The 15,008-nt window shown below is 48.7% G+C and overlaps 3 protein-coding genes across 3 annotated transcripts, besides 2 other annotated features; 1 reads left to right on the forward strand and 2 right to left on the reverse strand.

The window, feature by feature from the left end:
* Positions 1-4,348: 4,348 nt before the first annotated feature.
* Positions 4,349-4,933, forward strand: FPSE_01533 (uncharacterized protein; the record flags this gene model as incomplete). The annotated part of the gene is made up of 1 exon (XM_009254653.1): positions 4,349-4,933. The coding sequence occupies one exon, from the start codon at positions 4,349-4,351 to the stop codon at positions 4,931-4,933; it is 585 nt and encodes a 194-aa protein (XP_009252928.1).
* Positions 4,934-6,205: 1,272 nt separating this feature from the next.
* FPSE_01532 (uncharacterized protein) lies at positions 6,206-6,658 on the reverse strand (the record flags this gene model as incomplete). Its single annotated transcript, XM_009254652.1, has 1 exon — positions 6,206-6,658. The coding sequence occupies one exon, from the start codon at positions 6,656-6,658 to the stop codon at positions 6,206-6,208; it is 453 nt and encodes a 150-aa protein (XP_009252927.1).
* Positions 6,659-6,839: 181 nt separating this feature from the next.
* Positions 6,840-6,881: a microsatellite.
* A 1,702-nt stretch (positions 6,882-8,583) lies between these two features.
* FPSE_01531 (uncharacterized protein) lies at positions 8,584-10,604 on the reverse strand (the record flags this gene model as incomplete). The annotated part of the gene is made up of 3 exons (XM_009254651.1): positions 8,584-10,050; positions 10,107-10,310; positions 10,362-10,604. The coding sequence occupies 3 exons, from the start codon at positions 10,602-10,604 to the stop codon at positions 8,584-8,586; spliced, it is 1,914 nt and encodes a 637-aa protein (XP_009252926.1).
* A 1,607-nt stretch (positions 10,605-12,211) lies between these two features.
* Positions 12,212-12,234: a repeat region.
* Between the last annotated feature and the right edge of the window lie 2,774 nt (positions 12,235-15,008).

The raw sequence follows: 15,008 nt of genomic DNA on the forward strand, positions 1-15,008 counted from the left end.
CGGTCCTTGTATCAGCATTTAGTTCAAACATTGGTCTTCAGGTGATTGCTTCGGTTCAACTCGATGTTAAGCAGATGGCAGTGCAAATCTTGTATTGTAGGTTTGATGCCGATGGCTTGATAAAACTCATCAAGCCTCAATATCCCCAGCTCAAGGGCTCTCCAAGCCAAGGCGGGCGGCCCCTTCCTTGGCTAGACCTAGATCGTCTAGGTGCCCGCAACGCCTGACCCAACCAGGTTAGGTTTACTCATCACCCGCATTAGTAACCACATCCCCAAATCAGGGAGAGGCGTTGGCTTTGCCTTTGGAGATGGGATCATATTTTATCCTCATGAAAGCTTCCTGCATCTATCAATAATAACCCTTTCCGAGCACCTCGTGAACTGCATTGTGGATCGCGTGACCCGGTACTGACCTTAGAGTTCGCACAATCGCCATATAATTATCCTCATCAAAAACTCAAGCATAAGCCATATTGTAGACATAGGGTATGTAGCGATGCGGTGAGGTCCATATCGAATTTTACGATAATTCAGGACCTCGACTAACCTGTCCAATAGCGAAAGAATAGGGGTCCAGATTATATTTCTCCTGGCCCCTTCAGCTCTCCAAGCCCTGCTCAGTTCTGGAACCTCCAGGGTGAGAGAGCAATGACCATAGGTAACTTCGGCTTATTTGCCTCCTTTATTCCATCAACCTTTGCATGGCCCGCTGCTGAGGGCAATTTGCGATGCACGTCCCGTGCTGTCTCAACACACTCAAAAAAGCAAAATGGTCCGAGAGAGAAAAATATTTGACAGATCGAAGGCCCGAGCAATCACCCGGGAGAAAAGCTTATTGGGGGATGGTATATGCTTTAATCGTGGAGTTGCTGTTATTATGGCTCCAGAAACTCCCATCACGGGCATAGACTATCAAGCAAAGGTTGTCATGCAAGGACAGCGCATCTCCCAGCCATTGCAAGAACTGGATGCAAGGGAGAGTTTTCTATAAGCAGTCGTGTGATGCGACTTTTAAGTTGAGCTGAGCAACTGGAATTAGCTACTATCACCACGTAAGTTATCTGCCTATTCACCATATGCCAGATGCTGTGTACGTATCGACAATTACGCTGCCCAGCACATATTTAGAGTTTCAATGTGATTCTATCACCCACTTCACCTGTAGCCAGAATGCCAGTATGACCTGATGTCAAGGTTCGGATATTGATAAGAATCCGACGTGATCATTTAGTGGTTGGTTCACGTTCAAGCAAAATATGCCTTCGGCGCCCTATAGAAAGTAGGGCATAAGCGCAACCTTATTCCCGCACAATAGAAAAGCACTATGAGAATCCGATGTGATCATCGCCATCGTCAGTGGTTGACAAATGACTTTGTTTGTTGTCATGCCAAACTGTTTCATTTTAGATTTTGGGGTTCGCGGTGATAGCCTCAATATTGCATTCCGTCAAATAGACATACTAGACTGAGCTTAAACAGCTATGTCCTTTATCTCACCCAGCAACCATCCCTCAACAGACTATGGGAATTTAGATGATGGGTGAATAGGTCAATGCGCCGTCCTCGGCAGTGACAACCACGATATCCATGAAATCCTCCGTGCTGAAATCTCAGCCTTTATTATCTAGGCGATCCGGCTTTCAAATAACAAAAGATATCGACGGATCAATGCGGCTGAGGTTGTCCACCTGGTGGAGAGAGATAATCTAGCCTGTCTGTGACAAGATCCCAAATTAGGGTCATAGTATATGAACTAAGCCTTCGGCCAAACAGTCCCCATCGTACTATCCCACCGAAATTCCCAAGCGATTCATGATAATATATGCACGCTCTGATCTATGAACCAGTGAAACAAGTCATCAAGGAGCAACCTAGGTAGCATCGGGATCGAGAGGATTAGTCTCAGATAGCCTTACTTGACTTACCTACGCATAGGTAGTACAGAGTAGCGAATGGACCAGCAGAGTCAGGTAGTGAGGCTGTCCAGGCGACTCAAACTCACCATCCTTGTTGGTCTTTTATTAAATGAATCTTCGACTCTGGCATGAACCAAGACGCCATGTAGCGAGTAAATGCACCGAGGAATACCTCGACTCTATATAGTGAATCAATACAAATTTCGTCCGGACGTCTCCCTTGAGAGAATGGATATTTGCCCATGACACAGCAGGCAATTAATGAGGTGACGTTGACATCAAGGGCATGCGTTTGTTTACTTGAGTGTTTTTGTTGGAGCAGAGTAAAGACTGGGACCAGGATGAAGCATCCATGGCGATGAATCCCGAGCTTCCGACGACCAAAGTCAGTCAAAGCTCTCTAGTAAGATGACAAGCCCGCGAGAAAGGGGAGCCACCGCCTATATGTCTCCTGGCCGTATCAAATATCGTAAATAAAAAGCGCAGTTATTGGGGCCACCCTAAATGAAGCCGGAGAAGAGACCAAGGAGACCAAATATTATTACAAGGAATGACCGATTGCGTGCCCTTTCTGGCACCGAGCATGGATCAGGCCTGCAATCAAAGACATGGACCGTACCTTTACCTTTGCGATCGTCTGGCCTAGTAATCAGCACACTTGATCGAACGCGTGTTCTTCATGCTTATGTCCGTGTCCATCCGTAGATCGAGCTCTGAAGCAGCAACGACAAAGGTACTCCTGGCTATTATTATTTGCACAACATCTGAATACCATCGTCACGCGCATCCGGCTGAGGCGTTTCGCTTTCATTCGAGGCAATCTGGGGTCTCATCCTCCAATTGCTTTTTAATCTTCGCAAGCGTCGTGGCGTTGGCTTAGCTTGTGCTTGGTCTTTGAGGCTTGTCCTTTTTCTTCTGTGACAACCGTTCGTACCTTGCATTGGCGTCGAATTCGGGTGGGTGAGAAGACCCATCTGCTTACCTTTGCCACACTCGTGTGAACATTAGGCCCTTTTCAGCGTGTTTAAGATGAGCACAAAGAAATTCGGTCCAATCCAAACAGGACTGTACTCTTTATCGATAAACGTTCTGTTGCAGTTGGGCCAGTTCTTTGTTGTTTTCTGCTCTCGTCCAGTCGAAGATGCGACCCATGGCTTGGCAGGGGAAGCGGGGATGACAGTAACGGCCCCGACCAATGAAGCGCGCGCCTACAGGGGACATGTGAGTGTCGAGTGCAGCGAATCCCAGCGAGTATCCCGACTCTTTTGGAAGAGCCAAGTTGAATAACGGGTCGGCGGACAAGGAGGAGAGGAGAGGGGAGGAAGAATCTAGAGCCAACACTGCTGACTGCCTTCCATCTCCTGCTCCTGTTTAGAGTGACATTGAACAGCTCTAGGTAAGCGGGACCCTAGCGACATGTCTTATTGGCTGTGTCTTACTAGCCGGCTGCGGTGAGGCCCCGCACCCTCCTGCCTTCACAAGGAAAAACGCACCCAAACTCACCAGAAAAGGTGCCCCAGCATCACCACCATCGGTTGGATTAGCGGCCAATTGCAGCGACTGTGCCCCTGGAACAAACAAGGAAACAGTGGTCCTAGTGCCTGTCCAGCGTCTTTTGAGCGCCTAGTGCCCCTGTACCCTGGCACGGTCATTTCGCTCCCCTGTCGAGATGCCATGGAATGATCACCTCTCCCCCAGCTAAAACCGTTCGTCCCTCTCTCCCGCTTTGTTTCTTTTTCTTTTCCAACCCCAATCCTCGCGGGCCAGTTATTGTGAATATCGTCTACGGCATCGTTTTGTAACTGTACAATCTTGTTCTCAGCACTTTCTTGGATCTTCAGCTTCACTCTTTCAGCTGATATCCGTCCGGTCTTTCCAACCCCCCTCTATCCCTTCGTTATACCCACTATCTAGGCTATTCACCAGCCACCTTGGTTTACGATATCCGCCAGGTATTCACCAAACGAACTATTGGCGATATCTTTTCCCTGGCGTACGTTTTTCTATCCCATCTGACCCTCCACCGGCCACCTTGATTTCTCGAGTTTCTGTTTGTTTGGTCCGTCCGTTTCTGCAGCACGTCATGGCATATGGCATGCATTGAATTGGTGGGATCGCCGTGCCTTCGAATTGGCCAAATGTCGACCATCAACCCTCGATGGGCTCTTCCGGCCATTGTATGGAATGGCGGTTGGCTACAATATTGGAGGCTGCGTTGCAGATGGACTTGACGACCGCCACAGCAGGACTCAATCGCTCTCGCCGGTGAAGGTGGCTCTTTTGCCATGAAATGGTTCGCTAACATTGTCATGTATAGACGTAATCGGCCTTGCATTCGTTCTCTCAGTACACGGAGCATTCATCGTTGTCACCAACTCAGAACACTCGCTGCTGTACCCACATAACATTAAAACTTAAACTCTATTCACGATGCCTTCAATTCTCAACCTCGTTACCCGATCCGACATGCCTGCGGATTCAAATGGCTCAGACGACAGCATGATCAACCTGATGCTTGGCCTTCTCGGCCTTGTCTTTCTCGGTCTTATTCTGGTCGCCATCCTGTTCCTCTTCCGCCGCGCTCGTCTTCAGAAGCAGGCTGCTGCCATCAAGTCCGAAGAGGACGGCCTGCCTTCTTACTACGATAGCGACACCAAGCGCTTTCCCAACCACCGCGGCCTTACCATCGAGACAACGCACAACGGCCGCTCCAGCGTTTTCGTGATCAACCAAGACGGTCGCCCCATGCTTGCCAACCCCAACTCTCCTCCTTACTCTCCCGACAACGTCCCAGAGATCCACATCACCTTCCCTGATGAGCAGGATGAGCAAGGCCGACAGCAGAACGGCCGAGTGCTGGTTGTTCGTGTCGGTGACAACTCCGCTGTCGGTCTGGAGCCCATGAACGACGAGCAGCTCCCTGCCTACGAGAAGGAGGCCAAGGGTCAGTTCTACTCGATCGACATGGATCAGATCGGCGGTCTTAAGGAGAAGGACCGTACTCAATTCCAATAAAGAGATGCCTCCCACTTGTTGCTTCTCTTCTTTCCAACCGTCGCCGGCGATGCTTTTTCGACCCGTCTGGACGACTTTGTCACGACAAAGCTTTGAATACGATTCTTCTTTTTGGGAACATTCCCCACACAAAAACTAGCGAATTAACCCGCCTTTCATGGCTCGACCTTGCCATTCAGCAACCGGAGAGTCACGGCAATTTTCATGACCCGTTACTATATACCCGTTTACGCTGCGGTCTAATTTTTCGCATTGCTACCCATCAGTGGCCATCCCTCCCCCATCATACTTTTGCATATCTCGATTTCCCTTTAGCCGACTCGCACAACTACTACAACGCTACTATGGTCCAAGGTCCGATAGAAGGGCTTAATCAGTTATTGAAAAAGAATTGGAGAGGGGTGGTAGTGCACCCCGAGGAGAGGCCTTGGATCACTCTGGCAGTTGATGGATAGCATGGGCCAAAGCAAAACACTACATTTAGCAATTCTTATATCTATTCTATGGGGGTTGGGCCTTGGGACATTACGCATGGCGCACCTTGGAGTAGCAACCATCTATATCTATATCTATATCTATCTCTAACTAGTCTAGTTGATAGTCCATAGTGTATAATTTCTTATCCTACCATCATGCTTTGACGAACACCTGATACAACTAGTGACTGAAATATGGCTACGCTTTAGGCCAGGCACGCTGACGTTTCAAGGGAGGTTGGCTTGGCTTTAGCCGTATGGGTAGTAATGCGACATCGTTACATTCGTAGGGTTGCCTTTTCCATCGAGTGTTTCAACGAGTGAGCTTTTTCATTGGTCGTCTTGTTTGCGGGGGATCTTCGAGCCCGGTCGTCTTGGAATAGAAACATACAAAAGTAAGTCTTCAAACTTACTTCCTGGAGGCACATCAAGCTAATGCCTTTTTAGACTTGAAACAATTTCCGTGTTCGCTGTCGATGTAACACAGGGCGTGACGATGTTGTCGACCTGGCCTGTTCAACACTCACTGCACCAAATGGTACTTCTTTTGTACACCAAGCAAAGGAACATGATTGTTATTAACCGATTGTCATTTTATCTTTTAAGACCTTTTAAGGACGCTTATACTTTGTCCATTCCCGTCGCCTCAGAAATCATGCTCTGCTATCCCACCTATAAAACAAGTCCTCAAACATTACACCAATAAGTAAAGACTAATAGCAAACGTTGCAAGCTGTCAAAGCGCAACTATAACAATCCCGTCGAAGTCTCCCCATTTCAATGACTTGGGTATAATCTAGTTTCCAGTCTTCTGCGCACCCACGTTCTTCGTTAGAGTCGGCGCACCAACAGGGCACATGACCTTAGGACACACGCATGTGTTATCAGCACCCTCAGGACGCACTTCGCAGACGATAGCTTGGTCAGCCACGCTACAGCAACAGCAGGGCGGTTTGGCAGGATCAGTCGTGGCGGGCTTCTTGTCTTCCTGTCGCTTGACGACGGTGGCTGTGGGAGTTGGCGTAGAAGTGACGGTTGCGGTTGCGGTAGCGGTGGCAGGCCAGTAGGTGGGAGCGTTGACCGGGCACATGACAGCGGCGCAGATGCAGTCTTCGGGCTTGACATTCTTTTCGCAGACGATGGCGGGTTGGGAGATGTCGCAGCAGCAGCAGTCTTTTGTTTGTTCTTGAGCAGGCGCTGCGAGTGCGACACTGCTGAGGAGGAGAGCGGCGGCAGTAAAGAAGCGCATGATGAAGAGTTGATCGGTGGAGGTTTTTCTGGTGAAAGAATACTCTTGAGGTAGAGAGTCGTTTATGCTGAGAGTGGGACTGAGAAAGAGAGAGAGTATATGAGGCAGTGTAAATGAAGCGTGTGCGTGAACAATGGTCTTTGTTTGCTAGTGAATCACCAAGAAACTTAGGAGAACAAGTAGGACAGGACAGGACAGGACAGGACAGGACAGGATAGGACAGTGATATAAAGAAATTACCCTCTCCTACTAGACGAGCAATAAGGTTCTTTAAGTACTTCACGGAGGTATCCGTACCTTCGCAACGAGCAAAAGCCAAAAACTGGGCAACCGTGACGGGCTGATGAAACGGTCCCGTCCCTTCCCTGGTCGGTGATCAATTTACTTCGGGAAACTGCATGTCTGACAATCGCAATAAACCCAGTCGAATCCTGAATCCTCCCTCTGAGAAAACATCCAAACGGCACAGAACAGGCTGTTGTGTGCCCTACTCGATGATATCAAAGCGCTCTTGGCAGATTGCAGGATTGGGAGGGTCAGCCGTCTAGTGAAACTAAGTTTCTCTTAATCCTCAACGCCAAAGCTTTTATTTACTCCAAAAGTGAAGGACCACAGCCAAAGTCAACTGAGCCCATCATCTACATGAGACTTTTGGTTCTTTCTTTAGTAAACTCAAAAGAGCCCTGTGCGCTGATTTCCCCCCATCATTTATGTTCACCTAGATCGTTTCATATAATACACTCTGGGGTCTAACTAGTCTAGTCGCTGATGACAAGAAAACATTGATGGAAAAAGTCGATGTGCCGGTTGTCTTCAGGCTGTAGTGCAGTTTAAGCTTCGATATACCGTTACATTGGCGAAGGATGTAATTTCCAATCGGTTCAACGGTCAGGACAGAGTTCCGACGGGCCGCGTAAACGAGATGGCATTGTTGTAACTCCTTTTCCCACCGACCTCAACTCCAACCACATCCATGAAACAAGCGACATCACGAGATAGGCTAAAACACCATAAGCAAAACATGACAGGCAAAATACAAACATATATTATGCAATACGGCCATAAACAAGAAACTGCTACGCATCATCGATAAGAAGTAGAGCCTGGAATTTCCTAATGTCATCTTGTTTCCTCAGCGGGCGGTCTTGACAAAGATCGGCAGCGCATGCCCCTGCTTTCAAGTTAGCTACATGCTGTGACAAGGAATCTAGAGATCGCTGCTTCAGCTTCAGCCTCAGGGAGCACAGGACGGTGGATGCGGCGATCTTCTGGTGCTGGAACGAACGGGACTGTCGTTCGGAGAAAACTTATTCATTAGTCTTGTGTATTTGGTCTAGGAACGCATATGTGCCGTGGCTATGCATGCAGGCACACTGCGCCATGTTCTTCAACTACTCGTATGACAAGCGGTGCATGGCCATGGCGTTCACAAATCGAACAGGCGCATATTTTGACAGTGTTTCACATTAAGTAGCTAGATATGACATCAATAAGGTTATAGTCAAGATGCACCAGTCAGTTTGTTTACGGGAACACGAAAATATGATTCAATAACTTTTGAATTTGTGCCTTGTGGATAACTGAAACCCTAGCTATCGTAACTCAAACACTGACCACCTTTTCCCTATATTTCATAATCCGTCAAAGATTGACAACAAGAGTGTGTCCGGCGACAGCCGGCAAGAGAAGTATAAGCCGTGATAAAAAGAAAAACAAGCCTTTGAAACATTGGTCATGAAATTGAACCTGTTCTCTGACCAGACAAGAATAAACCAGTGCTTGATATTCAAGAAACGTCTTGGTTAAAGCATTATACCGACATGAGAGGACGTAAAAACACGATACGCTGCATCGCCCCGATACGACAGGCAACGAAGGATGAATATAGTACACACAAGAAGCAAGCAGCTGAATAGACGGAAAATCTAAGAGCCAGGCATGCGAAGAATGGGGTACAAAGATGATCCCTCACGAGGGGTACCCAGATCTCGGCTTTGAGGCTGGGGGCTCTTGGGATCGACGTCCATAGCGTCAGCGTGGCTTGGTCGTCGGGACTCATTCTCATCCATAAACTCCTTGCGCTCAAGACGGCCGCGGACGTACTCACGGAGAGTCTCGATGACGCGCATGTTCTCGAGCCAGCGGTCGTACTGCTCCTCGCGTTCACGTGTAGCATCGCTGACATCAGACTCTGAAGAGGGAGAGCCAACAGAAAGAGCAGACTCGCTAGCCTTGGGAGTAGTGGCACCGCTCGTGTCCTCGCGAGGCAGGGGCAGAGGACCACGAGCCCGCTGGAGCATACCTCCAGAGTAGCGACGACGCTCACTGCCATCGAAGCTGGGGCCCAGAGTAGTTGTGGCAGAGTGGCCGAAGCCCTGGCTAACAGCAGGAAGACTTGTGGGGAGAGTAGGGTACATGACGGAAGCTGTTGAGCCGTGTCTGGAGTCAGGAGACATAGCTGAGGATGATGGGCTTGGTGAGTGGCCGGAAGTGTAAGACATGGAGCTGGAGGGCGGTGTAACAGCAGGAGTGCCAGTAGAAGAGATGGCAGTAAGAGGAGAAGCCATGCTAGCCGCAGACACGGGATGGTAACCGTCGGTCGCGACGTGCATGCCAGTGGGGGATCGGTGTGTAGTAGGGGGCGAAGGAGTGTTGCGATAACCGTTGTAGCCGCCTTCAGAGTGGTGGATGTGGACGCCAGCAGTGGCATGGTTGGCATTCTCGTAGATTGTGTCTTGCATTTGGCCGAGGATGTTATCGATGTGGATGAGGTCCTTCTGGGTGCGAGCGCTGGGCATAGGCAGGTAATATTGCTGGGCCAAGGGGTTCTGGCCAGGCGATGGACCGGCGTGAACAGGAGCTGGGGCATGCTGGGGCATGTACTGCTCAGTAGCAGCCATAGGGCCGTTGGGGACGGACAGGTTGCCGTGAAGGGGCATCAACGAGCGGCCAATCTGGGCATAGGACGAAGGGTCAATCTGGCGGCGCTTGGCGCTGCCGAAGAAATCATCAACCATATCGTAGGTGCGCTTACGATCATAACCACCGCCGGCGGCAGCGGCATAGCCAAGGTGCTCGGTACGGGCGTTGTTGATGGCCGGTTGGTTGAAGTAGAGACCATAGTTGGTAGAGGGCTGAGGAGCATAGTAGCCACCGCTGGGATGGGCCTGGTGGTGTCCAAAGGCAGCTGGGTTAGTTCGCATCTGGCCAGTGTGGTCATAGTAGCTGGAAGGTCCTGGAGGCGAATTAGCCTCGAGAGAAGAATATCCGGATGCCCACAGCCGTGGACTTGAATCTTGTAGAGACATACCCTTGGGAGGCTGTGGCCTGTAGTTGAGTCCGCCCTGGGGATCCTGGTTTGATCGGACGAGCACAGAGTCATCGGCATGTGTCTGTTTCGTGTGAGTTTGATGGGAAATTACACGCTGGATGATATGAGTTTTCTTACCTTGACATGCTTCTTCAAGTCCTGGGGACGCTTGAAAGACTTGCCACAGAACTCACACTTGTGAGGCTTCAGGGGAACATGAACACGGATGTGAGAGGTGATGTGATCACGCTTGACAGTGGTAGTCCGGCATGAGTTCCATTGGCAAGTCAAGTTAAGGTTGTTTGTGCTCTTGCGACCAACATGGCGCTCACAGATGTGCTCCTGTAAGAGGTTAGTTTCGGATCTTTCTCTCTTCCGGTCACAATTGCTTACATAGAGAGCCTCGGGAGCCGGGAACTTTTGGTTACAGGCGTTCCATCGGCAGATAAGGTTGTCATCGTTCGATGTTGATGCAGCACCGCTGCTTTGGGAAGTGTTGGAGGAAGAGCTGGGTGCAGGTGTCACAGACTTGGAGTCGTTGCTAGCACTGCCAGATGCTGATTCTCCTGGCGGAGTCTGTTGTTGCTGTTGTGATTGTTGAAGCTGAGGCTTCTGCTCAGGAACTGGAGGAGACATGATGGGCGGGAATATGTGATATCTGGTCAAGCCAGGAGCGCTTATGCCCGGTGGCGAGTTAGAATGACTGGCTGGCTGAGACTAGTCAGGCAGGTACGACAAGACAGGGCTGGTCTGGTCTGGGGACAAATCAACTAAACTTGCTAGGAAGGAAGCAAGACTGAAGGTGATTGATAAAGAGGTGAATGGATATGGTTTGAATGAGACAAGAGATGTTCAAAAAAGAATTCACTTTGATAAAAGAGGTACGGGGGGAATGCGCTCCCTTTACATTTACGCAAAAGACTGGGCAAGAGGGTGAGAACGAGCGGAAAGTCTTGGCAGTCTTGGCAGTCTTGGCGAGAATAGTGAGGTATCTGTTGCGGGAAGGTACGCGATTCTAGGTGGTGCTAGTGAGAGGCTGCAGGTACTTGCAGGCCGGTATACTCCATGTTTACAGCGGAGGGAACGATGCCAAGACCGCCAAGTCTTGGCAGTCTGGGCACTGCCCCTCATCGCGTCGTTTCTATTGGTCTCTGTTGTATTGGGCCTCACACAAGCTGGCCACCTACTGCGTCAAGTGTTTTGTCGCTCATCACCTGAGCCATGGGGGCACTTCGGCTCTGACCTGACACCCTTTCCGGTCACCTCACATTACTTGATTTTACTGCAAGAAATATCAGACGGGGGTTTTCGGTTTCAAGGGGGGTCAGGAAGGTCTAATGTCTAATGCGCATCAACAACAATCAGTTCTGCTGCATGCAGCAAGTGGCTGATTGTAGATAAATGAGTGATTGATAACAAACAATGGGACAGAGAAAAGGTTTCGGATCTTTCGGGGAACTGTTTAGCCCCGTAGGCAGGCCTATTGAGATATACTGTACGACTAATACAGAGTATTCGCAAGGTACCAAGTCAACTAACAAAAGTGGTGATCATTTCCGCCGGAATAGGTCAGGTTTTGTTTATTTCCAGGTTATTGATTGTCAGTTTGGGAGTTGCTTTTTACTTTCCGTGGCTTGGCCGATGCCGAGACCAGATTAAGCACGCAAGTTTAATTTAAGCAACTGACTGGCCGCCCTGTAAAGGCCGTGAATAAGGAGTTGGAAACGTTATTAGTCAACTGTTCTGGCTGTTGACTGTTGACTGCACTGTCATTTCAGCGCCGTACAAACGAAATAACCAATCAACCCCCCCCAAATCAATACCCGGACCGCTAGTGACGTTAAGCCAAGCCGGGCACCCACACAACTCAAGCTTTCCCTTCCTTCTCCGTGCATTTTTCTCTTCTCCGCAAAAAGACTCGTCACCTTCTTTCATTTGCTCTTGGCTCTTTTCTCGCCCAGACTTTTCCTTTGCCCCAATCTTAATCAAGCCTGCCAAGAAGACTTGGCGTCTCCGAAAACTCCATCAGCCAAGGCTCCAATGCCTTCTTGTTTTTCTTGGCCTGCCAAGCATCAGGAAAAAGAGCCAAGCCCACGTTTTCCCCTTGTTAATGAATTCCTTATTTCAATTATGCTTCTTTTGCCCAAACTCTACCTACAGTGCAAGTGCAACCATCAAAGATAAACTTTACTAGCAACGTGTGACCTCACCAACTCCTTCAAAACACTACTGGAATATAACTGTTAATAAAAATTAATTAATTAATGCGACACATATTCACCTCACCGTGAGATGAGCATCTGACCTGCACGCGGATCACTACTTTCCTGACAGTTATCATTGATAATATACCCCATATTTACACGCGCGTTCAACAAGATACAGTATCAAATGTGACTGTTATTATCCGACACCTCGAATATCGTCCAGTCAAGACACAGCATTGAAGCATATATGCTGGGCAAGCTACAAACACTTGATACTGGCCCCATGTATCCTTGTCTATCTTCCAAGATGGCCTCTTGTCTATGCTCGACGCGCCGAGAAAGACATGCACGCCGAGGACCCCAAACTATGTATCGTTGCCGCAATGGGCCTTGCAACTGATGATTGCTACCGTTCTGCCAGGCCGTGCAGCGCGGCATAATGCCCAGAGAATATCATGCAGCCTCGGACATTTACCGGTTTTATTCTTCAATCATCATCATACAGGCAAGGCAAGCGCACTGAGTTGCCTTCTATGGAACCACCCGACATCAACATCGGCTGTACGGATATCACACTATCAGATAACCGCTCAACACACCAGCCAAGCAAACATCCATTATCAATATCCCTCCCTTTCCCCTCCGCAACACCTCCTTCTCCCTGTTGATCCTCTACCCCAGGCCAAGAACCATGATACTATACCTTCCAGCCAAGCAAAGCCAAGCAACCGCCCAGCAAGCCAAGAACTCCACTCGTCTCTACGCCAAGGTCTTGGAGATGACGACAAGCGTGGCAGTGCAAGGCCAAACATTGCTTGTCTTGTGATGGCAGAGGAGCTATGCCCAGAGTTCTTCTTACGGTAATATTGTTTCTTGTCTGGGTCTTGTGGGCAATGTCTATGGCTCTCAAGCTTTGCAGCCAAGACCGCCGAGCTTTGATGGCCAAGTCCTCGTACGATTGGGGCCCGCGGGAACTTGGAGAACAGCGACTATTGTCAATGCTTGTCGTCTTGGCATGATGGCATTCCCTTGCTTTACGATCGATGGAAACGAATCCGACTGGTGAATGGAGCGCTGATTGAGAGAGTAATTGGCAGCCTTTACCGTCTTCCCGTTGACTATCTGTCAACATATCCGTATATGCAAAGTTGGGTTTTGTTAAGAGAAGACTTTCCCTTACGGTTCTCAAGGTAAGGATCACGGCATGTCGAAGCAGGTATCAGATGCATTTGATGAGGCACATGTACTATTTCGTCAGTGTGATCAAGCGATCTATGAAAGAGTGAATAGCTTCTGAAGAAATAAACGAGAACGGACCAGATATTGAGAACGTTAGATCCCAGTTGAGAAGTTTTCATAGCTTCTGATAAGCTGCACTAATCCTTGCCAAAGATGCATAGAGTTGTTTTGACATTGGAATGTACCCCCCCGGGTTCTGGAATCGATGAGCCACTGCTGTATGCAGGGCGACTTGTCCCCTGATACCAAAGCTCGGAGCTTCAAGATACTCGCTCACGCTGTAGGGTACAAAACACTCTTCAGCTCTCCGCCGTCAACAGCTCGCAATCCGTAACGTTCTCAGAACCACCTGAAAGGTTGTTTCAACTCAATTTCACGACCCCATTTACTATGTGCTCTTATGAACCATTGCGTTCCGAGGCTATTCGTTCACCTCGATCTATATAAACCGTGGTCTTCCTGTATGGATTCTGTGACCAGCCCATGGTGCCATAGACACAAAAAGACACATCATAACAGCATGGGAGTTTTAAGTAAACGAGCCACAAAGATAATCAGAACAAGTAAGAACATGAAAATTATTGATACAGCTGATAAGATCAAGCAGCATATCCAGCATGATGAATATCACGTGATGACGATCGGATGACTTCACTTCTCCTCAATTACTTAATTCGAATGCAAACTCTGTCAGTTCAAATTCGGTTTACTTCAAGCTGTGCAAAAATGAAACACCACTGGTGTATACCTTGGGACTCTTACTATCGTTTCCAATCGGAACCCCCTCCATTGTCTTTTCATGGCATCATCGAATGCTTGTTTCACTTCCCGTTTCTCTCAACACCAACAAAAACACTTCCCAACCGATTTTGAGACTCATGCAGCATTCTCAACCGAACCGAATCACTCCGACCAGCCTCCCTCATTCTTCACGACATTCACATCATTAATATTGTTTTAACATTCGTGTGGACAGAAAAGATTCAAGATTCCATTGGCAAAGCTCGCAAAGCTTTGTGTGTACTAATGACCAGGAAGCTATGTAAATCCCTCGCTGACCAATATGATTTTACTCCTTTTTTCAGTCTTTGTTTTGTGCCCTCGGCAAACAAAAGACGAGGGCGAGCATATAGTGTTCGAGCCCAATCAGTTCCAAGCATGATATTCATATCCCATTCAGGTGCTAAGGGTCCATCCAAGATGACCTGTCCTCGACCCTTTCCATTCCTCCTCTCTATCTGATGTTGATGCGTACCCTCCCCGCCTCAAATGCCCATGAAAAAAGTTTGATTAAACAAAGAATCGAGAAGGTTGCAAAACGAGGCCCAAAAATACTGGCTGCAACTACCCATAACAAATGGTATAATAATAGTGGTCGTCAAGATCCTCCTGTTGAAGCGGTAAGATCCGGTTATGTGTGTGTTGCAAAAGCCAAAAACTTGGGCTGACTGGGTATTGTAAAAAAACAAATACCCCAAGGAGACGACTCAACATCGGAGACCAGCCCTCCCCATCAAGGGTGTTGTCGTGTCGCTCAGGAACCAAAGCTCCCGGCATAAGTATGCGCCTTGGGGCTAGAATCGAAAAGCCCCCG

Source organism: Fusarium pseudograminearum, chromosome 4, assembly GCF_000303195.2.
Source record: "Fusarium pseudograminearum CS3096 chromosome 4, whole genome shotgun sequence".
Taxonomy (NCBI): Eukaryota; Fungi; Ascomycota; class Sordariomycetes; order Hypocreales; family Nectriaceae; genus Fusarium; species Fusarium pseudograminearum.